Genomic DNA, 27,420 nt, shown 5'->3' with positions numbered 1-27,420 from the left:
CAGACTTGTGCTCCAGACCCTTCATCAGCTCCGTTGCCCTTCTCTGGACCCGCTCCAGCACCTCAATGTCTTTGTTGTAGTGAGGGGCCCAGAGCTGGGCACAGGATGTGAGGTGTGGCCTCACCAGTGACCAATACAGGGGGAACATTACTTCCCTAGTCCTGCTGGCCACGCTATTGCCGATGCAGGCCAGGATGCCATTGACCTTCTTGGCCACCTGGGCACACGGCCGGCTCACGCTCCGCCGGCTGCCGACCAACACCCACAGGTCCTTTTTCCTCTGGGAAAAAGTCGACGCGAGCATCTTTGAAAAGGCACGGACGCGGGTCCCAGGGAGCAGGGCCGCCAGCGTTCGCTCTCTGAGGGGTCTGTCTCTCTCTGGACAACGGAGTTGGGAAGCGGCCGGACCCGCCGAGCCCGGTCCCGAACCCCGGTCCCTCCCCCGTCTCCCTCCTCCCCTCTCCCGACCGGCGGGGCCGGGGGCGGGGCCGCTCGCGCCGGGCCGTGGCCAATGGGGAGGGCGCTATGCAAATGAGCCGGGCAGGCTGGCGGCGCGGCGGGGAGCGGGGCGGGCACAGCCCGCGGGGATGCGGCGGGACGCGGAGTAGCTGCTGCTGGAATGGTGGAGCGAGCCGTAGCCATGAAGTACAAGGTGAGCCGCCGCCGCCGCCGGGCGCCGTTCTTGGGTGGGCTCAGGGGCTTGGCAGGGGCCGCAGCCCGGAGAGGAGGCGAGTGGCGGGAGGCTCGGGGCTCCTCTCAAGGCAAGCCGTGTGCGCGGGAGGCGGCCGGGTATCCCTTCCCCTGCGCTGTCCCCAGGCGCAGAGCCCCAAGGAAGGTGCCTGCGGGGAACGAGGGGGCAGCGAAAGGGGACCCCGGGTGCTGTGGGGTGTTGGTAAGGGGGGGGAAAGGGGATCCCCTCCCCGCCTCTCCCGCTGGCGCTGGATAACGGCGCGAGCCCGGGATCGCGGGAAACGCAGAAGGTTGGTGCGCGATGGCAAGACGCGGTTTGGGACAGGTACCGACGCTTCTCCCCGTGAGGTAATTTACCCCCTTTCCAGCCCTTTGTGTATGTTTCCTTATAACGGTGCTGTCTCTTTGATGGTTCACAAGCGAGAGAAAAAAACCCACATATATTTTTAAAAAAGTTTGTAGCCTGTCCTCCTTATTAGATCCCATTATCCCCACTTATTAAATAATCGCTTTTAGCAACCTTTTGCCAGAGGTGGTTGGTGGTTAGGTTTTGGGGGTTTTTTTGGAAGGGACTTTTTTTTTTGGGTTTTGGATGTTTTTTGTCTTCAAAAGACACAAATGTGGAGGCTTTCATCTTAATATTACTCAAAAACGTCTGGGCAAGGTACAGAATTGCCCACAGGGCATTAGATTACAGTACGGACATACCATAATCTTGTATGATTGGAAAAAAAGGGGGAGGGAAGGAAAGTTTCCTTCCCCTGCCAAAAATAACTTCAGCGTCAATAAAAAGGTGATTTTGGAAATGGCACGCTATATACTTACTTGGAGACCAAGTTTCTTTGGAAGTGAAGTCCATCTCCTTAGTGAATTTAGGCAGTGTAGTGTAAAAGAGTGCTGATGCTATAGCATTGTAGAAGGCTTTTGAACCTGGGCAGAGTGAAAAGTACAAGTGATATCTCTGTAAATATGCATATATTTTCATGTTTTTCTGTAATCTCTTAGTTCAGACCAAGCTTTCTGTATCTCTCATACCCAAACTTTGGGAAAGGTCAGAACTAAGTTTTCAAAGCTGCTGATGGTTTCTCTGTCTCATAGTGGTTAAGAATAATAAGGAAAAAAGAAATTGTATAAGATGTATATCAATAAGGATAATCCACAACTTTGAAAATTTGATCTGGATCTGATGGCTGGGTTGTTTTTTTTTCATTGTATATCAGCTGACTGATCTGAAGTCTGAGATCAAATTCATCTCTTTTCTCCTATCTACTCTGCCTCTAATCAGTTCAGGTAGACTTTATACCTGCTTAGAGAAGCTGTTACTCTGAGCACATTACATCAGGCACTTGAGGATAGAAGAGAACTGTTGCTGTTAGTCCAGAGCTCACCAACTGCTTTCAGGCTGCCCATGGCTAAGCAACTTTTGTATCACAGTAGCAAAATAATGGTCCTGATTTCTTGTCAAGTCACCGCCTGTCCTTCCTCGACTGCAAAGGAGATCTTGTGTCCTATGTAGCCTAGGGGCACTGCAAGAATAAGGACCTATAAGGTGGCTCAAAAGGGGGAAGTCTTCCCTGCTCTGTAATGTTTCCTTTGCCCTGTCTTGTGGGAATGAGAATTTTGGTTTGGGTGTGTGATTGTCTAGAGAAAGCCAGACACAGAAAGAACCAGCCATTAAAAAAAAAAAAAAAGAAGACAAGACTGAGGGTTTTGGCTGAAAAACCTTCTCCTTAGACTAGAGTGTTTACTTTCCCTGGGAAATGTGAAGTAGTTATTTACACTGTTGAACTGTGACAAACATCCTTAGATCTATTTCTTATCCCTGGAGTATCATATAAAGAAAATACCTGCTCATTCAGTATTTGTTCTTCTGGTATTTTCCTTCTTTTATCTTCCTACAGGAAAACAAAAGTGTTATTTTTTATGTTGTATACATGAAATAAAGGAACAGAGAGTGTTCATGGCACGTATGATGCCTGGAGACATACCATCACTTCAGAGGCTTAGCATCCAGGTGCAGATTCGGCTCTCTTTAACTGCTTCTGGTGTTATACTGGGACCTGTCATTCTTTACTTTCATTGTGATAGTCCATAAGGCCTCAATTAATGAAATAATTGAAATTCTTACTATAGTTTAATTTAGAGTATTAACAGCAGGACAGAAGTGAAACTGATTCATGGATGAGACCCTGAATATGTCTCTCCATCAGTCATGGCTTTGCTTTCAGCGTGACTAATTCCGAGGTCATTTCTGGTCTAGAAATCCTTTCTGGTACTCAATCTACCAGTTTTTTACTCAAACATTTTCAAAACTTGTTCCCTCTCTCTTTTCCTTCACCTAAAGTCCATCTCACTTTTTACGCATTCTTCCAACTTTATACTCAAGTCTGAATCCTCTGAAAGCCATGGGAAAATCCCCGTGGATTTAAGCAAGTTCAGAACTGACATGACTGTTTAAAGCAAAGACAAATTTGACCCCAGGTTAGGTCTAATCTACCATTCATGTACTAGTTAAATATTGGAGAACACAAAAGTTATTCTAACTAAGCTATGGATAGATAGGAAAGATTAAGCATAACAAATATTTATGTTGTTTTGTTAGCATGTCTTAGTACTAATTGTCTAAAAGGTACTTTGAGAAACAAATTGCTGTAGGGGTGTGGCTGTAATAGGACAACACCTCAGTTCTTTAATGACAGCAGCTTGCTTTTGTGCTAAATCTCGATGTACCACATAACTGCATCCCATCAAGTTCTCACAGGATGCCATTCCAGTATTCTGTGATCCAGAAGGTAGGGTCATCCTTTTCTGAAATGAAACCTAGACTATGATTCCAAGGATGGAGCAGTTACAGCTATAATATACTCTGTAGGAACAGAAATACCAGTGGGTTATCATGATCAGAGAAGAACATGAATTGGAGAGGATATATCTGGCCAACAATTCCAATGCTCTTATTTCAGGCCATAAAAGTGCAATAGAAGAAAAGGGAAGAAAACATTATCATAACAGGGCTTTTGTAGCTTGTTGGCTGTTCATAAGCAAGACAAAATAAGAGGGGGGAGGAAGAAAGGGGGACTTATCTGTTTACTAAAACATCCAAACTGTTAGTGAAAGAGGAGAGGAAAAAACGCTGCATTCCTTACCTCATTTAAGCCAAAAGGAATGACGTAGATGTAAAGTATGAGGTCTTGATTATCTATTTTTAGATAATTTGTTGGGCAAGGAAGAAAACTAAATAGGGTTTGAAATGCCTGCCATTTGTGCTAAGGCACAGTCCTGTAATATATAGACTTGATTACAATGTCTACACGCCAAGACAAACAAAATAGTGTCCCTGGGAAGAAATACAATATTCCCAACCAGAAATGCTTGTGAAAAGCTGCTTGTAACCCTGGCAATGAAAGACTTTGAGTGTTGGACCATGTAAAGGGAAGAAGAACTGTCTGTACTTTATTAACCAAATCCTTTCTGCTTTGTTTATTCTTCACTCCTGTTAGTTTTCATTTTTTTCAGTATCTCATCAATCACAGGGAGACAATCAAACTTAGAAGTAAATAGGAACTGTAAAAACCTTGTAATATGTAGTATGAGAGGAACAAACCAACAAGGGGAAAAACTGTCCAAGCTTGTGCTGTCTCTCTTGCAATGAAAGCTTCACGATTTTTCTCTCATCTGTGTGTGTACGAAGTGAGGTGGCCAGAGTCTAGAAGGCTCAGGCCTAAATGAGCATCAGCACTAGTGAGATGTAGCAGAAGAACTGTCTCCTTCACAAAGCTTGGATGGCCACTGTCATTTTCAGATTCCCATTCTTCCCCCCTATGGCCTCTGTGTGCCCCTCCCTCCCCTCCCATCCCCCATACCCCCCTGTAGATTTATGTATTTGTATACTCAATAGAGGTAAGTGCCTCAATACCTCAGGGTATTTGAGAAACTCCCACAGCAGTATTCATTTGCCCTCTCAAAGTCTTGTAGGATAGCAAAGTGCTGTTAATTCTGTTGTACAGATGGAGGTACTGAGGTTTAGGGATGTTATAAGACTTGGTTTAGAGGAAGTAAATGCCATCATAAAGCATCAGACCTAACAGCATGGAAGTTTTTTGCATGATTTCTAGACTTCTGTGTTTTTATGCTACCAACTGTTCTTGAGTAATGTAGCTTTAAATCTATTTAATCGAGAAGCTGGTAGCCTAATCTGTCTCTGTCCAGTAGTTCCTAGTATTGAATGGGGAAACAGAACTATCAGATGAACAGTCTTCCTTATTTCTTTGATAGTTCCAATTCAGTTTGACTCTAAATAGTACAAGAGGCATTAGATACTTATCTGGGGGGGTTTACTCATACTTTTAAGGTCCTGCTAGAGGTTGCAGCCATATTAGACTCTTACTTGGCCTTGAGGTTTCTTTATTCAACACTGCTAATTCCAAACGGTGCCATACTGTCAAAAGGGGGACCTGCCACATAGAGCGCAGGAGAAGTGCCTAGTAGTAAGACTTCATGGAAACATCTTCTGCAAAGATAAAATGAAAGCACTTTTCAGGAGAGTTCTGTAGCCTTTCTAAGTCAATAACCACTATTTTGCAGAATATATGGTAGACTTTGGAGAAGTCTTATGCAGCATTATTGTGAACTCGTTAAGTGTTGGAGCACAGTTAAATGTTGGAGCAGAGTTCCCACATGCAGACTCGTCTTTGGAATCTTACAGGCTCAAGCACAGCAACAAGTGGGGTTAGAAAAGATTATACTCGCATTGATATCTGATCAGTGAACATTGAAATCCTATGTGGGGTGTCTTGGGAGACATTTATATTATTGAACTGCCTGTGCTCCATTATAAATACCAGAGTCCTTGCAGCAAGACCAGGTGCGTCTAGTGACCCGAGTGAAAGTGAGGGGCCATTCTCATGAATCATGCTTCCATGGACCAAAACTAGAGTGGGTGTACCTACTGACTGCTATGGCCAACTTTAGAAACAGCAGGAGGCAAGAAGCCTACTTGTCTTCCTGCAAAGAGCTTGCATTCATGGCAGTCCTCAGCCAAGCATGAGGTCCTGGTCTTGCACAGAAGTACAGGAGAAGAGGATGTTCTCTCAGTATCTGGAAACAGCAAACAGCCTTGTATCTCTCTGCATACCAAAAAGGAGAAAACCAGGAGCATAGAACTTCCTACTTGTCATATTGCTGTTATCAAAGATGTTAGGGGCATGGGAATGCCTTCGGCATACAATAGATGGGCTTAGGTCACTTAAGGGCCTAAGGAAAGTCAGTTTAATTTTGCTTCTTTTATTTGGACTAGCTTATCACAGACATTTAAGTACTTAAATCCCATTCATACCATCAGCATTTAGGAACTCACCTGTGTCTCAAGATCTAGAGTTTAATTCCATTTTTGAAATGACATAAGCACTTAAGAGGAGCACACACAAGTCTCGGCCTTAGCTGCAACACTTGTGGAGAACCCTTATCTTCTACTGCTCCCATTTCTGGCTGCACTTGATGGAGACAAGTAGCTGAACTTCTTAGGACATGAAAGTCCACACATCTCTGTATGAGCCCACATTCAGTGACATTTGGAATCGTAAATGCGCAAATCACTTTTCAAGATGCTTCTTTGTGTAATACATGTATTCTTAGCATCCATGAAAGCAGTGGACATTTATGTGTTAGAACAGTCCTCTGAAAAATTCTTTATGCCAAGGCTTCAGTAGGCTTGATCAGGCAGTCATCTGGGACTGTACTACAAAAAGAATATTTATGGCATGTATTTAGCAATATTTATTTGGTCAGGCTACTGCTGAGTAAAGCTGCATTTAGAGGTTCTCCTGCCTGTAAATGGCTGCAGCTTTCAGCATCAGTGAAGCTGGGTCACTTTATAGCAGCTCAGAGTGCGGCCTTTGCATATTACTGTCTGATTATTGTAGGCTGCTCTTGGCAAGTGACCATTTTCTTTTGCCTTTTGGTCTAGACATTGCAGTAGTGGAAACTGTCTTAATTTTAAGGAGTTCATTTTTCCACAGCAGATTTGGATGTAGCTTCCATTTGACATGAAACAGGACTGCTAAAGTTATAGTTTGCAGTCCTAGAAACACAAGTGCCTAGCATGAAAAAATTGTATATTTTTTTTTCCTCGATAGGGATGAAGCAAATTCTCGCCTTTTGATTTTTGTGTTTGTTTTAAAAACACTTTATTCACAGTCAGAGTGGATTAGCCTGCCTGGAAAAGGAAGAGTATTAAGAATGGGTTTACTCTACAGGAGTGCAATCAGCACATCAGAAGCCCCTTCTTAAGCAGGTCTTATTGACAGCAAGGTTGAAAATTTTAGCATTAGCAATACTGTGAATCATTTGGTGAGAACAAATCTTAGAATATGCTGAAAGATCCTAGAAGTAAATCTCAGTTCTTCCAATGAATGTTGTGCTTAGTTGCAGACAATGAGAGGAAGATACAGACTATGAAAATTCAATGATTCTCTAAGGAAATTTTTGATCCAAAGGGTTAAGTACAAAACTAGAAGCACGTTGACTGTTTAAACAGCTTACAGTAGGTAGGGTCATGAATGCCCTTATCCTGTGGACTTTACATCCAGTTAAAATGGTTAAGGTAATAAACCAATTTTTACTGCTATAGAACGACCTAGTTTACAAGCAGATACCTTCTTTTGTGTTCTCTCTCTGTTTATACTGCTTTATCTTGTTTGCAACCCAGAAGCTGCACAAACCAGTCTCAAGTGATCAGGAATGCAGTTAAAGTTGTGTTTCAGCCTGAGACTAAGCAAAGTAACTATAGGTGGTTAAAATGAACTCACCATCTCCCTTTTCCGGGGGTACGCTTACCCAGAAAATGTCAGCTTGCCAAAATTGAGCTGTTCTGGGAGGCTTGTTGACTTTTGGCTGCCACCCTGTAGAATGGAAATGGCTCTGACGGACCTGGCAAGCATCATCTGCCAGCCAGGCTTGGCTCTCCTGGAAGCCTGATTCACTGGCAACATGCTATCTTTTCTTCCCACCAGCCTGCTGAGGGCTGGTAGGAGCCTGGAAATAGGAGTTCCCAAGCTTGTTTTTCTTTAGTAAGCTGAAGTCCCAGGTCAGCTCAAGTTGTAGTTGCTGTGTAGTATCCTAGATGGTGATACTAAATTGACTAGAGAAGAGTGACTTTCCCTACTATCAGAATATCTTTTGAGAGACTTGGGGGAAGAAGAGCATGTCCCAGTTCATCTAAGTTCTAGATTTAAAAAAAATAATTTAAAAAAAGTCATATTTTTCAAAGCTGAAGACATCAGATAAGTAAGTTGGTGACAATACTGAGGGCCTATGTCTACCCAGCTATGGTTTCTTGACAAATTGTAATTGTTGTAATTGTTTCCCCAGAGCCGCACAGGAAGGGTTAAATTTGGAAAGAGGGTGTGGTTGTTTTTGGAGGAAGCTTTGTCTGGGAGAAGACTGCTCACAAATGCCAGAAAATGGAAAATGGAGAACTCAAAACACACGTTTTGGAATTCTTTCTTTCTGTCCTTCTCCCCCCACTCTGCTTCTTCAATTCTTAAGCATTTAACATCCGATCTCCTCTCATTAAGTTTTTAATTGCCTGCCTGAGGGAAAGAGGTTAGGTTTTCCATCTGCCTTTTGATTTTGATGTACTGTGGTTTAATCACAGTGAGATCATATTTGCTCTAAGGCTATTGTTTGCATGCTTGATTTTTTTTTTTTTTTCCCCCTCCCTGTTGATGTCACAAAAGGCACACAGCCTTCAGACAGATTTGAAAAGGCCTTTTAAAGTCATGGAACTAGATCACACCCTTCCTTGGGTGGGGGGAAAGGAAACTGGTTACAGGGATGAAACATATACAGAAAACTTAGTGAGTTAGGTGTGGTGGAATTTCCCAAAATATTAATAGGTCTTGAAGGTAAGTCAGGGGATGTGGTTTGTGTTCCCAGAAAGAATAAAGAAAATGGTATTTCAGCACTCCTGTAAACTTCAGGAACTCAGAGGTCAGGAGAGTAAGATCAGGATATGTCATCAGTAGATCAGTGCTCTGCTTCACTGTAAATGTTACTGTCGCAAACCCTACGGGACTTTGGCGATAGCCCCAAACAGGGTGGGTGGTCTGACAGCACAAGCTGTGTGCATTAATCTCAGGAGTGTTCCCCATGGCTGAACGAAGGAGCGTTACCTCAGATATGCCCTTTTCCTGCGTAGCTGTGACCCATTGTGTCTCACTGCACAGACGCCAAACACAGGGTTGCTATGGGAGTTGTCACTCCTCTTAAACTCCTCCTGCGTACTCACCAAGCACCTCGGAGCTTTTGTGGTACAACACATCCAGCCTTCACCACATCAGAAACAGAAGGGGTAAATGAACTCCTTATTTAACATCTATGATATTATATTTCTGTGATTACCTTTGCAATACCTTGCATCCTCTCTAACTACAATAAAACCGGACAAGCCAAAACCCAAAACTCAAATCAAGTGACAAAAGAATATCATGTGAATAAACAAAGAAAGCCTAGCTTATTTTCCTTCTAGCTAAGGTAGAAATTGTCATTTTGCTGTTCTTAATAGATACAGAAGCAGAAAACTTCCTTTTTCAACTCAGTTGTCCATTTTGAAACTTCATTCATGGCAATAAGCGGATACACACAGTGCAGAATAATTAAGTATTTTATTCTCACAGGCTAAAGCTTCAGTTAGGATCTTAGCTCTAACTTTCATTTTCACATTTTTCCTTTCTTACTTCCCCTCCCACACCTCTTCTATCCTCCTAATTCCTTCTTTCAGAGTCATGCATTTGGATTCCCTCTGAAGTTGCAGGTTCACTGCTGTGCCTCCATTTTGCAAACTACTTTGCCAACTGCCTACCAAAAAAATGGTGCAAAAATATCTCCTATTTACTTAAAATGGAGCAGCTATGAAACGAAAAGTGTTTTCAGACCACAGAGCCTTCAGTCTCTCACATTTACGTCACATTTGAATCCCAGATTTGGGTGAATCAGTGGACCACATCAGCATCTTGAGCAGGAGTGTGAAGTGCCTGGGCCCTTGCTGGTCCACTCGCTGCCTGCCTGCCCCCCTTGCTTGGTGGAGTATTGTGCCTGCAGAAACTGGCAGTGAATATTCCAGAGCGTGACAGCCATAGTGCCTACTTTGGCCTACCCAAGTGTGATCCATTAAGGAGGGGATATTCCCATTTTTCATCTTTTACTTTCTGTGTAACTTGTCTCACTACCAAAGAAACCCCAGCCAGAACAAACTCTGAAATTCAGGCTCCTCAGGCCAGACAGGCAGGCTGGGACAGCTCAGTGGAACACTGAAATAAGACTCTTTCTGCCCTCCAAACTCAAGGTTTTCCACATCACAGCCTCCATGCAGCATGGTGTGCTTTAGCATGACTGACAGATGTACAGGATGCAAGGATACTTAGGGTGGATGAAGACCTGTCCTCCTTTAGGGCTCTGCTCAGGCTGTTAGCTCATAGGTCTCTCATTAGCTGTAAAGCTAGCCTTCCAAATCTGTGCATGGAAAACTGCTTTAGTTTCCACCCAGAACTGTAATTATTTGGCATCGCAACGCTTGACCAGAGAAATGTCTTCACTGAATCAAAACTTGGGGTTTTTGGTGGAAGAAAGCAAGAGAGTGCCTGAAAAGTGGAACTTTACCTGAGGAGCAAACTGAAACATTTTTGTGCTGAGCGTTTGCGACCAGGCTCCTTATTTTGCCATTAGCAGTGAGCCAAAGAGTTCCCAGAGCCAGGCACAGGCTAAGGGCCTCTCAGAGTGCTCCCTCTGAAGCTGCAGTCACTGTGACGCCCTGCTAGTGCAGCAGGCTCTTTCATACATGCTGTGGTAGCACTTCCTGCCTTCTCTGCTAGCTATCAACTTGAGATAAAAAGCAAGTATCTGCACACAGCTTGTTGCTGGTGATGAGTTGTTCAAGGTCTACACGTGTATGAGGGGCTGTTATGGCCAAGCAGTGCCATTTCGTAGTCCATGCCCCACGTCACTGCCCACAAGGACATGTCTAAAAACATGCCAGTGCAGCTTTGTGTGCACCAGATATTGCCTTTGCTGTTCACACTGTCTTCTTCCAGCTTTCAGGAGACCAGCAAAAGATGTTTTTCAAAGCTGAATATCTTGTTCAGTGACCTCTGTCAACTTCTATTAAGTAGCCTTCATGATAAGTTGCTTGTTATAGATAGACCTGTTACCTACTGTGCTTCAATAGCTGCTTTCCTTGCCAACACAGCACAATAAATTCTTTATTCAGGGGCAGTGACAGTGAGAAATAGAAAAAGAGATGAGAGCTGAAAAGCACCGAAGTTAAACTGTACAATGGCTCTTACACTGAAGCACTTGTGTCAGAAGGCAAGAGAAGCACAAACTTCCCTCTCTTCTACCAGTACTGCTTGTAGTCAAACCATTTCTCTCACAATAAAACTCACTCTTGGTGGGTTTTCAGATCGGTTCTTTAGTCTCAGGCAAATCATTACTGTTGGGCTTACTGCAGCCGTACAAGTGTATGTAAATGCTTAAGTGTACTTTGGAGTGGCAGTGATTCATTTTAAAGAAACCTAAAAGATGTGAATCTATATCAAAAATATTATGTGATGGATAATTAAAAGTGACCCAATGAAAAATTAAGCTACTGATTTGTTCACAGACACTCCTTTGGGGAGTGTCACCCTCACCTTTCCTTCCTTTGTTCCTCCCTTCCTACTCCCAAGCTGGCTAAACATAGAGGAGAAGCTGTTTGTCATTTTAAGAAACAGTTTGTCCAGTAATAGAAAAAAGGGGTCCCACCCTTTTTCAGTGAAGAGCACAGGCACTTTTCCTAGTTTTGTTTGCACATAAACTCTACACATAGGAAGCAATATTTAAAAGCAAGATAAAGCGGAACAAAACAATACACCTCATCAGCCAAGCACAGAGCAGGGATCAGTATCCTCATATTGCACCTCTCAGGGATGTGACAGAAATTCTTTGAGCTTACGGTTGGTTGAACCTTTTCCTTGAGCATTCATTCATTGTGGAGCTGGCTGAGGAGTCAAGTCGGCAGCCCTGCGCTAAGAGCTTGGCACCGCAACACTCAACCCTTAAAGAGTCCATTGTATTTAATCTCATAGCATGTAATTTATTATTCCTGTGTTTGCTTCCGTGGCTGTGGGCACCTCACACACTCTTGTTACCCACGTCACTGGATGTGTTTACTCTAACAGAAATAGTAGATGTTTCCACCACTCTCTTTAACTCTTGCCTCTTCCCTCTTCTGCCACTCTGCCTCATCAGCAAACAACCTCTTCATCCTCCAAACTGCACATTACAGAATTCTGTCAGTTCCCTTCGCTGCAGAGAAGGCCAACCAAAACAGATCATGTTCTTCAAAGTATTTTCATATGTCTTTATCGAGCTGCAGACATGTTAACCATCAATTGCAGTAGGCTAAGGAGAGAGTAGACACCTTTGGCCGTTCTAGAACAGGCCTCATTTATGCATCTGAATTTGGCATGTAATTCTTTCAATGTCTGAGAAGAAAAATAGTGTACAGAGTCTTTTTTTTTAATTTGGGTTCTGCAAGTAGAGCAGCTGACAGTTTTCGGAGCAGCATCTTTTGCTCTCAGTCAGGTTTCTCTAGGGCACCCACCCTGGATGCAAAAGAAGGAAAAATCTAAGGTGTGCAGAGAATACAAATTGCACCTTTCCAGGGTTTATCTAATGGACTTGCAATTGACACTAAAGGAAAACTCAGAAGTTTCAAATCCCAGGCTCACTTTACCTAGAGAGAGCTTGAAAGCTTTACTTTTGTCTCAACCAAGGTAGAAAGTTGGGACCACAGGCACTGTAATCTGCATTTAATCTAGAGAGTATCCATTTCAGTTTCAGTTCTTTTAGACAGAGTTTCTGACACAAGGCATCAGCAAAGTCAACTGAGCCTTTTCCTGGGGCATGTTCCAGCTAAAATCCCCGGGGCAGTAGTCATTGGGATCAGGCTCCCTTTCACTTTGACCTGCTGACAACTGAGATAGCACTTTGTTTAACAGAAGACTGAAGAACTTCCATTTTTCAGTGATTTTACATAAGATGCCTTCTGCTGCACTCATGTGTCCAAGGTTAAGAGGAATTCAAGCCTCTTGAGAACGAATGTTTTGCCTGTAACAGAGTATTAACACAGTAGGGGCCTGACCGTAGCTTCAACTTCCAGACATCCCAAGTATTGCTAGCTAGGCTTGAGGATAGAAAAGCTGAATGGAATCTTTCCAGTCAACCATTAGTTATACAGAAGTGCTCCTTAATTGAAGCATGGCTGCTATAACACAGGGGGCTCAGGAGAATGGAGCTGCATAGAGACCACAAGTACTTTTGGATTTTGAGGGCACCACTGCATCTCTCACAGAATCAACCAGGCTGGAAAAGACCTATCATGCAGTTACTTTAACTGAACCAAAGGGGGGCAACAGAGACTTCCATCCTTAATCTTATTAAAAGAAGGTGGTAGCTGCCATTATGTTCATTTTATGAAGTACAGCTCATTTCTATGACAAACCAAAATTTTTTCCCCTATATAACATCAGATCATTTCTCCCTACCATTACAGAACTTGAATATGTAGTTCTCAATCTGTTGCCCTCCTTTTTTCTTGCTGTATTAGAAACACAAAGGGACTTCTGTGCTACTTGCCAGTTGTGAAAACAAGTTCCAGGACAATTTTCTCATTGCCCTTTCTCTATCGCCAATTTGTTTAGGAAATGGCCAAGGTTTTTTTAGCACTTACACAAAAAGGTCACTGATGTGCCTTCTCATATCAGATCTTAGTGCTTATTTGATGCCTGTTTCACAGACAGATGAGCGACAGATATCCATACGTCTTCAGAGCAAAGCGAATTAATTCCATATAATGCTCCCCATTCTCTGAGCTGATGAGAACAAGGAAAGGGACTATTGAGATATTAGCTATGATGCCCACAGAATCAAAAAAATAATCAAATTTGTCCAATCAGTTGAGATAAAGCCCACAAATGTTGAGAGATATCTTCGATCAGAAGCTCTTTCCGTGTGCGGAAAAGTAAAGACTACAGTTTTGATCACCACAGCAGGTTAAAGGTACCTCTGTGGTTTTGAAAAGCTTTCCTGATGGCCTTCTGTGGTGACAGTTTCATTTTTCTCCAGGCTGACTCTGCTGAGTAGTGAAAGTGACTGTGACACTGTTTCTGAAGCTCATGTTAAGCAATCCTGTGAAGGAAGAATGAAGTCAGGGAAATGCCCAAAACACAGATTTGCTTAGCAGGATCAGTGCCTTTGCTGCTGGCACCAAGCAACAGGCTTAGTGTTTCTGGTCCTAGTCCTTATTTGGTGGAATATTTTGCCTGGTTCACTGCTCCATCAGTGACTGGTGCTGGTGGCATGGCTCTGGGCTATTTAAAAGGCCTTGGGGAAATTGCTGTGAAACAAGTAGCAACCAATTAGTATGATTCACATACTGGTGCCTGAGTTGACACTGACAATGAGAATCTGAAGCTGTTTGCAGCAAAGAAGTTCTTGAAGCACATCCAGAAAGTATTAACATGCTGCGTGCCAGGTGGTGAGAAGGTCACTGGGACAGAGATAATGAGCAACTGGGAAAAATTCACATGGGAACTTTTATCTGCTCTAATTCTACCACCATTCCAGCTTTGTTCTGAGAATTGCTTTGCTGTAAAAGCTAATCAAGCTTTTCAAATACCTTTAATCACCAAAGTGTAGAAGAATATGCATTTATCTTTGATTTAACCTGCTTGGTTTGGGCCTCCCCAATCTAGCCATAATCTTCCTCCTTTAAAGAACTCCTCTGTGAAAGCCTTCTTTAAATATTTTGTCGGTTGGACAGGCTCAGCTAGTCACGTTAGTAGATTTTGCCTGTGAAAGACATGCTAGAAAAAATGTAGAAAGATAAGAGATTAACTTGAATATTCATACTAGGCAGGGGCTTTTGCTTTATGAGCTCCGAGGACTCAGCTAAGCAGCCAGGTCAACACAGCAAGAGCACAGATGTAGTGTTCAAGAAGAGACTGCTGGTTTTGACCATGCTTAAATAATAGTCTTACAGTCCTGCCAAGGCATGGACAAAAATCGCTCTCTCCTTTATCTATATTCTTGTTTCTTAGTGCTTTGTTACTGATGAGCTGAGTAGACGTACATCAGAGAGAATGGTGGGCCTCAGTCCTGCTGTTTACAGGGGAGTTCGAAATGGCAATCCTCCTTTTCCAAGCCAAAGCTTAATTTATACTGACCTCATTAATGACGCTGATGAAAGGCAAAGCCAGTGCTTCTCATACATTTGAAAGCTGATCCTCCATTTAGAGAAGAGGAAACTGATCTCATGCACCCCATTTCAACACTAAATGTCTTGGAAAAAGCATGTCCGCCTACCTTTTATGTGACATCTGAGCTTACCATTTTTCCATCCACTAGTCAGCCCTGCATACAGCCTCCTGACTGAGCGAGGTCAAATGGAAGTCTGCTGTCTTGATGAAGCACAGAGATGATGGGAAAACATAAGTGTGTGTCAATAGGGAAGGATATAACAAGTGAGGGATAAAAAAAAGTTCTGTTATATCCAAGGAAGAGGATAAATATGACAGATAAAAACACTAAACTGTACTCGACACTATCCCTTTAACAAAGGGAAGATAAATGTTTAAGACAGCTGTATATCCTTTTTGGTGGATTAGTACTATTTCAGTTTGTGTGCTGCATCCAAGTATTTCAGCTTGAGCGCTACAAATTCAGGGCTCTATATTTTTTCAAGTGCATGTGATTAGTTTATAACCATCTCTGCTGAATGCCTTCACTGAAAATCAGGCAGTCATGAAGCAGTTGTTTCCAACACGTTTGGAAATATCACCAGAGCCAAAAAATTAAATGTTCATGGCCTTTTTGAGGAGTCCAAGAATGTTAATACAGACAGCCTGCCTACTTTCCGTTGAATACCTTGGCCAGTTACTCAGAACTAGATGTGCCATTCAGGCCTGCAAAAGAAGAGGAAAGGGAGCTGGTTCCATCTGTGATAGAAGGTGGTGCTTATTATTCTTAGTAACACATCAGTAACACATCACAGACCACAATCTTCCATCAACTCAGAGTTGGCTTAAAACTTCTTAGCAGGGGTACTGCTGGTAGCACAGCCACAACACTTGGGGTAACTGGGCACATTATTTTTTTTAAATAATGTTGTCTTCAAGATCTTTCTACAGAAAGTGGGACTCAGAGCAACTATGTCCTTTGAGGTTGTTTTGGAGGGATTTTTTAGTGGTGGTGGTGGTTTTGAGGCAGTGGGGGGAGGAAGCTCTTTGCCTATTAAGCTGATGCTGTGCTGTACTGCACCACCAAGGAAGTTCAACAGAAAGAGTGAGAAGGCACAAAGCCATGTGCAAACACAAGCATTGTAGTTCAAAACCTGTGACATTTTGTCAGTTTGTATTTTAGGACAGTTTTTCTCACAAGGTGGTCTACAGATCCCTGACTTTAAGGAGCCTGCAGGTGTCAGCTAAGAAAAGCCAGCTCACTGTCTTTACCTTAATGGGATCTGCACTCCCATGGAAAGTCTTTTGGGACCCCGCAAATGTAAAAATGTTTAGGAAAAACTGCTCTGGATTATGTCCCTGAGAGTCTTGTTCAAGTTTTATTTTAAATAGCAGCTAGTTAGCTGAAGTAGTACACAGAGAACATTTATATGGAAATCAATGTCAAGAGATTAAGGGACAAGCCCTCATTCACAAGAAGAGCACCTCAATGCTAAGTGCAGAACTCTCCTGACTGCCTGTCTGTCCAGGCCAAATAAAGAGATTCCATCTGACCCGCTGTTACTACTAGGACAGAAAAATCCTCTGCTTCATTATTTTCCATGTTATTATGATTTCCCGCGCACTTCTTTTTCAAATTCTGTTCTTTTTTCATGTCACCTAGAATGTGCTTGAAAATTTAGAAAAATTCTAGCTTGTTTTTTCATTTGCTGTTCTTGCCCTTCTTTCTCCACAGAATCTGATGGCAAGAGCCCTGTACGATAACGTCCCCGAATGTGCAGAAGAGTTGGCCTTCCGCAAAGGAGACATTTTGACGGTGATAGAACAGAACACCAAAGGTCTTGAAGGATGGTGGCTCTGCTCCTTACACGGCCGGCAAGGCATCGTCCCAGGCAACCGTGTGAAACTCCTGATAGGTCCAGTGGTACAGGACAGTCTGTCTGGCCAGGATATGCCCAGCTCAGGATTGATGAATCAATCTTTCAACCAGCAAAAGATCTACCAAGTGCCAAGCTCACATGCTGTAGCACGGGACCCTGTCTACCAAGTGCCACCTTCCCATCAGAATCAGGGAATTTACCAAATACCCACTGGTCATGGTCTAGTGGGACAAGATATTTACCAGGTGCCACCCTCCATGCAGAGGTGTGCTGATGGTCCAGCTCTGACTAACAAGGTGAGTGCATTTGCTTTAACTTCACAGCTCCAAAGCAGCTCTCTTGTGCTGCCCACCAATGAAGTTGTTAATGCCTAGTGCCAGCCTGTGGACTGATTAAAAAAAAAAACAAACAAAATATATATATATATAAAAATACTATATGAAGTTATAGCAGTAACTTTAATTATTTGTAATTAAACTAAGCGGCTTAATTTGCAAGGGAGATACACAGTAGAGCATTTTGGAGCTGCTGCTAAAGGTGAGGGGGAGTATGTGATCTCACAGCCTCCCAGGTTGAGGCACATCTGGCCTATGGCACTCTTGCATTATATGTTCAAAAGCGCTCCTGTAGCAAGATTAACTCTCCCACATATTAATGAACGGTTACATCATCTGCCCAAGTAATTTTTGTTTAATTAAAAATTATATAGTGTTGCTGGAGAAGTCCCAGTGGGTCTAAACTATAAAGAGGAATACGTGATTGACAAGAGCCATACTTGTGAGGGAACAAGAGGATGATGGTAAGGAGGGATGTTTGAATACTGAACCTAAACCTTGTAAGAGTGCATTTACATTTACCTACAGCTAAATTTCTTGATTGAACGTGGGAGCTGCAAGAGCTCCATGATGCAGCCATTACTGAAGCAATTGACAACTCCCAAGGCCCCAGTGAGCAGCACTGCATTAAGAGGGTTCCCCCTTATTCCTACTGTCCTTCTTAGACTCTCCCCATCTCCTGCCACTCCCTCATTTTACCTTAATAAGATACTTGCCAGGTACCCTGGTACACACAGTGCACAGTCGCACTGGGGGAAAAAGATTAAGATACCCAAGGAATGAAGGAGATTCTCCTGGTCTTCCAGACCCCTTATTACAAAGCCAACAAGAAGTTCTTCCATTCCCTCCATTCCCGCTTCAACAGCTTCAGCTATTAGCTATTAGCATCCTTCTTACCTTTAGAGTTTAAGGCATAGCATTTATATCAAGGTTACAGGAGCAGATGATGTCTCTTGTCAGGAAGTTCTTGTCTGGTTTAAACTTTGATCTCCTAATTCAGATTGGCAAGACAGTCTGTTTCATGTTTTTCCCCCACCTCTTCCGCAACTCAGCCTTTTTCATATCAGGCCTTTGGAAGACATCTTCTAATGCTTTTATTTCCTTGTTATAATTTCATTTTCCCTGATAAGACTAAATGGATTTTTTTTCCTTCTGAGCAAGAGAAAAAGATCTGTGAAACTATTCCAAGTCAATTTATAAAGAGGTTTGCTTGCTCAGCTTTTCCACAATTATGCTTTCTAGGCTGTGCAGGAAGATAAAATGAGAAAATTGCAGTTGCTGCACAGGCAGAGATAGGACCTTTGTTGGAGCAATTATGTGGGTTTTCTTGACAAGTCTCACATATTTTTTCTCCTTTTCTCCTTTCCCTGTAGACTAGATATAGTGAAATGTTTTTCAGAGGCAGTATTGTTTACCTCTCCACAGTAGCATTTAGATACCCTCTAAGATAGTCACTGAGCACCTGGTAAATATGTATTAATGGGACAGCAGAGAAGAGATCACATTTTAGTGTATGTCTGTAAGAAACATTTTACAGCACTGAATGTTTTACAACCTCAGCTATCCATCTTGGGCCACAGGAGCTTCATGGTACTGTGGAGCTACACTGAGGTCTGTTGAAAAACCCAAGCTTGGAATAGTTTTAGGGCCCGACCTGCCTAAATGAGTGTTAGGGTAGTTTGCTTAGCATAATACGTATGAGTTTGTACACTGCACAGAAAGAATTTTCCAGCTGTATGTGAAATCTCTTCTCCCTCCAGCTCCACTGAAACTAACAGGACATTCTGCATAAACGTGGTTGCTGCTAGGACTGCGTTAAAACCCTCGAAACACTGAGAAACTGAAAACTCTGTTTTAGTTTAAGTGCAAACTTCTTGTTGAGATGCAAAAATCAGAAGCAGTGAAGCACCTGTTTTCTCCAAGTTTCTGCCTAGAAATTTTTTCATCAACCTTGAATATGCATTTTTCTGAATTCAAGTCATCTTCTGTAGAAAACTAAGATTATTTGTCTGCCTTATAACTTGTTTTCATTTAATTCCCTTCAACCTATGACAGGCCAGCTCTGCTGCATAAAAAGAAATGGCTACAGTGCTAAGTGTAGAATAACTAAACACATACATTTATAAAGCATTTTACCCTCATCAAAGTAGATATCAACCTGCTTAGCACTAGCTAATATTTGCTACTTGCTTTAATCATGACTTAAATTTATTTAGCCTAAGAGCCCTTGGTCTCAGTATTCACTGTTTATTAGCGGCAGACACGGCAGTGTTCTGCTTTGATCAGAGGTAGACATATCTCTAGTGCTTTGGAATTGCTTAGTTCTACACTAAATAGAACCCACTGGGTTTGAAACCATGGTAGACAAGAGAGAACTGTAGGGTTATTAGTAAGGGTGGATTCTGAGGTAAAACATGCTCCGTTCTTTGTTATCCTAACCTTGCTAAAGTGCTATTTAATGCTAAAGCTGCAACTCTCTGCTAATGGGTTTGTGAAAGAAAAGCCTAATTAAAGCGAAGCACTTTAGCACTTGTGTTCTTTGTCTGAGGAAGCAGTCTGTCCTCCAACTCCTCCTCCTCTAGGGATCAGTAAAAACAATCCTTAATATTAAGGAAAGCTGGACATCTTGAAGATTTAATTTGGGGAATCTTTGCTTTGTCTTCCAAAGATAATTAATCTCTTTTCTCGGACTTGTGACACCTGCTCCAAAGGCTTAAATGAACCACTTTGCCTCCTTCCATCAGCGGAATCAGCTGGTCAGCAAGCTGTGTGTTTTGGCAGTTTTAAGGACTTTGAATAGTTTTGCTATGAGCACTTCCTATATGGAAGCCTTCTCCCTTCCCATAGCAGTAGCTAGAGAAGACGACCATGTCCTTTAGACACCACTCTTAAGTGGGACCAGCAGCAGTTTCTATCCTATCCATTTCTGCACACGTCTGCCTGTTTTCTTTGTGCAGACGTGTGGCTTGGCTGCCATACAGGTTTTGCAGGCAAGGCTTAGGAACAATAGTCAGGCAGGAATTGTCTAGCCTCAAGCAGCAGTAAATCAACAGTAGGCATGTTATTAAGCTGCGCTGAGGTAACGCATCTTGTTAGCCAGAAAGGCAAAGCGAGTAAAAAAGAAGTCCTGAGGTAGGTAATTACAATGATTAATTGATTCTGACCAAGCTGGTTGTTGACAACAGAGCTGTATTGGCTCCCTCTATCAAATAAAATAGCACCTTCTAAAACTCACCCTCCCAATGGCAGAGATAACGAGGGACAGTTTAAAATTAGCCTTGGTTAGCCCCAAGCTTTTATAGAGGTGCTGCAAGTTTAGTCACAAAACGGTTACACCCCTAAGTGTGGAGAGCGTCTGAGGAGCATAAAGATGTGAAAGCTGTATCTTAGAATTTATTCCCTCCCTGTGTGCTCTGCCTTGAAACTTACTCTCTTTTGCTACAGCCAGCAAAGAGAAGGAACCTTGAGACATTCAGGAAACCTGGATTTTATCCTTGCTGCAGAGTTCTGCGTGGGTTTTAGTAGTGTTTCTGCACCTCATCTGTGAAATATGTGGGTTAATTATGAGGGAACTCATTCTGTACAGATTACTTTAAGAACATCCTCTGGGAAAGGTGCTGTCAAAGTCTTGCATCTGTGATTAATCATTAGTTCACACCTAAGCTTTAAACTGGGGAAAGCTACACATGAAAAAAGTCGCCAGCATCATTTAAACACTCTTTATCTGGTTCAGTGTTTCCCCTGGCTGGTCTGTTGTGCTGTCCCTCCCATCCTGAAAATAGTATTGCCCAAAAAATTTAAGGGAATTATTTTCTTGTTGGAAAACAGTTTTGCAAATTCTGAAAGCTTTCTGTAGGAACCAGTAGCTCTCAGGAGAACTGCTGATTGAGAGAACTCTGCACAAAACAGATTTAAGCTTATGTACCACAGCTGTTTGACCAGGGAAGAGGCTGCACTGCAAGAGTTACCAGCCCTGAACAACAGCTCCCACGGGGCACAGACTAACTCAGGCAAATGGAGATTAATGTCTTGGAACATACCAGCTTTTTTGTTTGTTGATCTGTTTGAACTAGAACTCTGCAGTTCAGGAAACACTTAAGAGTTACCCACCTTCTAAAAGTGGATAGAGCAGAATAAGAGAGGAACTTCATCCCTGGCCTATTTCCAAGTATAAATATGTCCTTGACAGATGAAGGGTTTCACACCCCGCCATCCTGCTAACTCTGCCTTTTTCAAGAGGTCACTGCCTTCAGCAGGAGGCTTGGGTAAACCATGGCTAAGGGAACAGACCTTTTTCCCTGGTCTTTATTTTTATATTATAGAGTCATGTTGATTGACTGAACTAGAAAGTGGAAACACCACACCACAAGCAGCACCACCCCGACAGTTCCAGCACAGGCTTCGGTAGCAGGAGCCAGTTAGCCCCATTATGACGTTTTTCCTTCCAATTAAATAACTACTGTCTTAGCTGGGAAGAAACAAATGGTTGCATGTAATATTTGTTACAGAAATAAGCCTGCCTTTACATTATTATCTGGTTTTTTTCTTGCCTGTTTTCATATTTGTGAGGTAAGGAGAGACATACATTAAGCACAGTAAAGAGTTGTGTGGCAGATATATTTTATTATCAAAAAGAACTGGAGCATATGTAGTATTCTGCAGTTTGTCAGCAAAATGTATTTTCATTTGAAGTTAGAATAATGTCCCCGTTTACCCTCAAGTCTGAAGTACCACAGTTTCCTGTGATAGGGTTTACATAAATTACCCAAACAGTGATCATATAGTCCTTCTTTTTTTCTGCTTTCACATTACAAATTCTATTTTGGGGATTTGTGCCCCTTGTAACAAAATATCGCTTCAGTGGAAGAAGTGCTGAACACACAGGAAGTTTGCTGAGTACAGCAGGAATGGTACCACATACCTCAACACTCAGTGCTCTGTTTCACAAAGTGTGCTCTAAAGGATGAAAATCTCTCAAATTAAATGCAAACTCAGTGGTTAAAACAGCACACAGCCTTTTTCTTAGACTGAGGAGTTTCACTTGTAATCTTCCATGTGACAGTAATAGAACAGACATTTTACTGTAAAATTTAGTGCAGTTAATCTATTCTCAGTAGTCTTCATGGAAACTGAGTGAAGAAACCCTAATCCACAACTCAGAGTAAGCAGTAGTTATTCACTGATGTGATTTGTAGAGAAGTATTATAAGAAAAAAACTGCATTTTATTAGGGTGAGCAAACATATGAGCTCAACATTACTCCCTGTTTCTTCCTGAGTGCAGGGCTCATTTTAATCAGTTCTATTTGTAGACCAGAGGCATGCATTTTTCCCCTGGAGTATCACAAAAAAGGCCAGTACTGTAATCTCCTCCAATAACCGAGGTCTCCCAGGACACAAATCTGTCTGCACAGGCACAAGCACAGGATCAAACCTTTAATAAAAAAAAAAAAGAAAAAAAAAAGAAAAAGAAATAAATAATAAACAGGAAAATGCAAGCTTATGGATTCTTTTCTTGGTGGTTCAAAACCTAACTGGAGCTTTGGCTGTGTCTGAAACAGACACTAAATTCAGGTAATCTAAATTTCCCTCTAGGTACTAAAAACTAAGCACAGCAGCAGATCATTTTAGAAAAAAATTCCACACAAGTGGAAAACTGATTATTCAGAAAGTGAATCTAATCATAAGGAGGAAGTGTGGTTTATGGAGATAGGAAATGAGTAGATGAAGACAGGTTGCTGACCGTAAGAAAACACAGTTGTAGTGAAACCTAAGGCTTGGCAGGCATTCTATGATTTTGGAGATGTTTTGATTTGGGGGAAGACTAATTAGCACCAGAATATCATCATTCCACATGTCTGGCATGAAATGTTTCAATTTTTCTTTTTTAAATAGCAGTGATAATACTGCATCTTTTTTTTTTTTTGGTTGAATCTAAATTAATCTTTCTCCCCAAACAGATTTGTTAGAATGGAAATAAAATGAAATTAATGTACTTAAGTTCTAGGGAGACAGGCACCTTCTATAAGACAACCCATCCCTAATCCATAAAAGACAATAACATATTCCCATTGGGTTTTACCATCACAACTTTTTCATATGCACAATCAGTCATGACTGAGGTCTGATATAATTATTGTACAGATGCAACAAACAATTAATGGTGGAGTTTATATCTGTTTAAAAGGTGTCTATACCTTCCATAAACTTGCCACAGCAAGCAGTGCTAATCTAAACACCGGTTACTAGGAGCACTTGTCTGTACATGTGCCCAGAGAAACCCATACAAAAATGGAACCAGAGTATAACTTGTGAGCCAGAGAACCTCTACAAATCAAATTAAATTGAGCTGCTTCCTGATGGAGGGTTTTATTTGCCTACCTCTCTCAGAGCAACATGGTTCCCAACCTAGATGATTTAGAGACACTTCCGTTGTTTCTACCCAGGTGTACCTCCAAGAACACTCTTGTGGAATTGAAACTCTTTGGCAGTGCTTCATCTCAACCATTTTTTTTGCCCCCTGGGAAATGCCGATTCACAAAAACTGAAATTGTTGACAGGGAAGGATCTGTTCTGAGAAATGTCTTAAAGGAAGGGGAACGAAGTCATGGAAATACCCTATTACAGCAATTCCCAAATGAAGCTTTCCTCCCTCAACTTTCAATTCAATATAGGAGGAAAAAAATAACAGAAATAAGAAGAAGCCCCTCAAAAGAATTAAAATTAGTTGTTTGGACTGAACCAAACTGGTTTATTGCTTGTGAGCCTTTAGGATTTTATGTCATTCACAACAAGACACTCTCTGCTCTACCTGTCCCACCACCTCATATTCTTATCCTTTTTCTTTCTTTCCTGTCCTCCTCCAAACTTGCCCTAAATTTTGGCTTCTGTCTTTGAGAAGAGACAGAGTATTTCCAGCATAAAAAACATATGCATGTTAGCCAAATGGTTCTTCATGTGGCAACCTTTTTATAATGGGAAGACTAGACAGACTGGGATGGACAAAGCAAAATGCTGCTTTTTTATCATGGGCAAGATACCCAAATGCTGAGGTGCTGAGTTTTGCCACATGCTTTTCATTAATCAAAACTGCAGCTCAGATTTAATCGCAGGTTTCCAGAGAGTGCTTTAGCAGATACACATATTTCTCCACTAAAACTTATCACTCAGTAATTTGAGGGGTTTCTTTCTCCATAAGGTCCATCCATAGACATTATTTTTGAGTGTGTGCCTGTTCTGTCACTAGTCCTGTAATGCATCAGCTCTTTAGCCCTGTTGGCCAATGCACGCAAAAATGATGATGTCGCTGTCTGTTTGAAAATGAGTAATTGTCATGGGGATGGCACTGGTAAAACTCTTAGCAAGAGCGTTGAACAACTATCCTCTTTCACACTCCTCTTAAAAATGCTGATAATTTAATAGTACTGAGTATGTTTTGCTTATTTCTCTTTTTCTCTTCCTTTCCTCTGGAAAAAATGGGACGCTCTCAGAAGTGTTGGTTTGACTCTCTTTAATCACATTTTGTAAGCAAGAATGACTCTTACCAGAAGCTAGGAAATACCCCTTCCCACTCAGCCTTGCAATTCAAGGCCAGCCAGCACCAAACCTGTTCCACTGAAGCAAGCAGAAATGTTGTTCATAACACAACTGGCAGAAAGCCCCAGAGTTGATGTGAGAAAGAGCAGGATCAGGTCACGAAAATATCATAAAATAAAGAAAAAAAACCCCCCAAGTACAATCTTGCCAGTGACAAAATTGTTGAGCTTTTTTGTGCTTTGTACTGCTCATTCAGGTAAGGTCTGGAGAGAGAAAGAGACCTTTCTATCTGCATTAATTTGCAATCGTGAACTCCAGTAAGCAAAAATTCAACACTGTCATTCAAAGCTGCAGTTAATGCAAGTCAGTACCATTCCACCACACTTAATACATCCCTGTCACTTTATACTAGTCAGAGCATAGGCTATTTATGTAACTGCACATATTTGTAAAAAAAATTGTTTGGAAAGACAATAAACCTGCACTTCAGTTTTAGGAAAACTACAAAACTGCAAAACAGTGTAATGACCCTGCTTTTGTGTGCTGGTTAATGGAAGAGGTCGCACTAGAAGTTAAAAAAATCAGGATTAGGCTAGTTGCAAAGCAGTGGGCTATACCATTTTCACCAGCAGTTGAGGGTTTGAATCAAGGCCAGCTTGTGATTTCACACTTTTTATTTTAAATTTGTTTCACAGCTTCTGCTCAACATCTTTAAGACTCACAACCCAAAGCTGGTATAAATCTTGTTGAAATAATACCACCTCAAAAGCAAGATACCCATTTCCATTACTTGTAGTTATTTACATTACAGTAACGCAGGGTTGTTTTTTAAGGCTGAGCATCTACTGGTGAGGGAGGCACTTCATAGCTGCATTTAAAAGTTTCTATTTAAATGCCTGAGCCTGCAAAGGTAGGCATTTTTAATTTATCTCAGCATCTGGACATGCTTTAGCACTGAAAGCAGTTAAAGTTACAGCAGAATCTTCATAGGTAAAGGTCTTGGACAACAACTGGACAAGAAGTAGAGGAGAAAATAAGCAGTATTTTGAAGATGAAAACAACATCAAAAAATAAATCAATTCTGTATCAGTGTAGCATTTGTCATGTATTCTTATCTTCACACATCTGAATATTCTAAGAAAATTCACTGGTGAATACCCGCTCAAAGACAAGCAGAGGTGTCTCTATGCGTGTTGTTGCCGCATTTCTCTCCACCTCACAGTAGAGCTGATAACACATTCAGCCCAGAAAACTAATACAGGCATTTCTGTTGATTTCCTCTTGCCTTGCAGAAGCATTTGGACCCATAGCACTAGAAACAACACATAGTTGCAGCTACAAGCCCAATGCATTAGAAGAAATGCTTCTGCAGGCTTCCTCCTCAGCTTGTGAACCTTGATCAAAGCTTCAACAGTTCAGTCTTGACAGGAAATACTATACTAGAATGTTTTATAGTGGCCCAATGTTCATGCATTATTTAGGTTAAAATAAAGCCTTATGAGTTCATAATCTAAGACCTACAGCAACTTACAAACCCAAACATTTATAAGAGCGAGTATCCTTAGCACATGTCAGAGAGAAGCTCCAAGGTTGACTCACTGACAGCGGGGAAACACTGTATGTCATTGTATATAACAAAGAAATAAGTTTGCTCTTTATTTTCAGAGCAGACAACAGAGAGTGATGCAATAGATATTACTGTCAGGAAATTCATTATCGTTCACTGGATATCTTGATGCAGCTTACAAAAGACAGAATTGGAAACACTATGTGCTTTCTGTAAAAAGCACAGAATTTTAGCCAGCTAGACAGATTCTTTCAAATATCCAGTGTTTTTTAAGATAACCTTCTTGCAGCTCAACTTAGCCACAGAAACTTTCCCAAGGAAAAAAACCACCAAAAGCATTCATGTGGCTTCCTAAGTACATGCAGCAAAACTGAAAGAAGGACCAAGAGGTGGTTCACTGCCTGATCTGACACCGTTCAGTGACTCCTGCCACTGCCTTGCAAAAGGCTAGGAGTTCAAGAAATAGGGATCAGGGTTTTTTCCCCTTAATTCTCTCTGATAATGATTTCCCCACATTCTCTTTGTCTATTTCATGCTCCTTACAAGCTTGAAAGAGCCCAGGTAGCTGTTACACATCCACTTAACAAGTTCAGGAACAGAATGTCAATGATTAATAGTTTTGTATTAAATTTATAGAAATACTTTAAAACAGACAACAAACATGATTTTTTTCCATTTACTCGCATTTTGATGAATTTTTCCCATATCCAGGCTTTATGACAGCCCCATTTTATGCACCACCACTTGGCCTCATCTGGGGCATAACTCTTCCCAGGGTAAGCAGTGAATGGCAGTAGCTCATGAGCTGCTGAGGATCGCCCATGGGGTGAAGAGGAGAGCATCATGGGAGGAAATATGTTTTAATACAGTTCTTCGTCCAGATTTAAAATACATATACAGGATTTGCCTCACGTGCCTCTTCTTTTCCACCTTCAAAAAGCACTGATCTATTTTAGGTGATGCAGTCAGCAGGCATCAGTAGGTTCTTGGGGTTAAGAAACCATATGGGGAAATAGCAAGCTGCCCTTTTCAGCTCCCCTCTCTGCCTGTGGTTTGGGTGCGGCAGAGTGTTACAGAGGTGAAACATACCTCTGCTTCAGTTCTCTCACCTGTAAAACTCACTTGTTTCCCATCATTCTGC

At 41.8% G+C, this 27,420-nt stretch overlaps 1 protein-coding gene across 1 annotated transcript in view; it reads left to right on the top strand.

The window, feature by feature from the left end:
* Positions 1 to 586: 586 nt before the first annotated feature.
* The window catches only part of NEDD9 (neural precursor cell expressed, developmentally down-regulated 9), a 39,270-nt gene continuing 12,436 nt past the window's right edge, over positions 587 to 27,420 (top strand). The window contains exons 1-2 of the mRNA XM_032704932.1: positions 587 to 652; positions 16,699 to 17,139. Coding sequence (XP_032560823.1) covers positions 620 to 652; positions 16,699 to 17,139 — 474 coding nt within the window. The 5' untranslated portion in view covers positions 587 to 619. The remainder of the gene's footprint in view (positions 653 to 16,698; positions 17,140 to 27,420) is intronic.

The sequence above is a fragment of the Chiroxiphia lanceolata genome, chromosome 1 (genome assembly GCF_009829145.1).
Source record: "Chiroxiphia lanceolata isolate bChiLan1 chromosome 1, bChiLan1.pri, whole genome shotgun sequence".
Taxonomy (NCBI): domain Eukaryota; kingdom Metazoa; phylum Chordata; class Aves; order Passeriformes; family Pipridae; genus Chiroxiphia; species Chiroxiphia lanceolata.
This window is presented reverse-complemented; position numbering and strand designations above follow the sequence as displayed.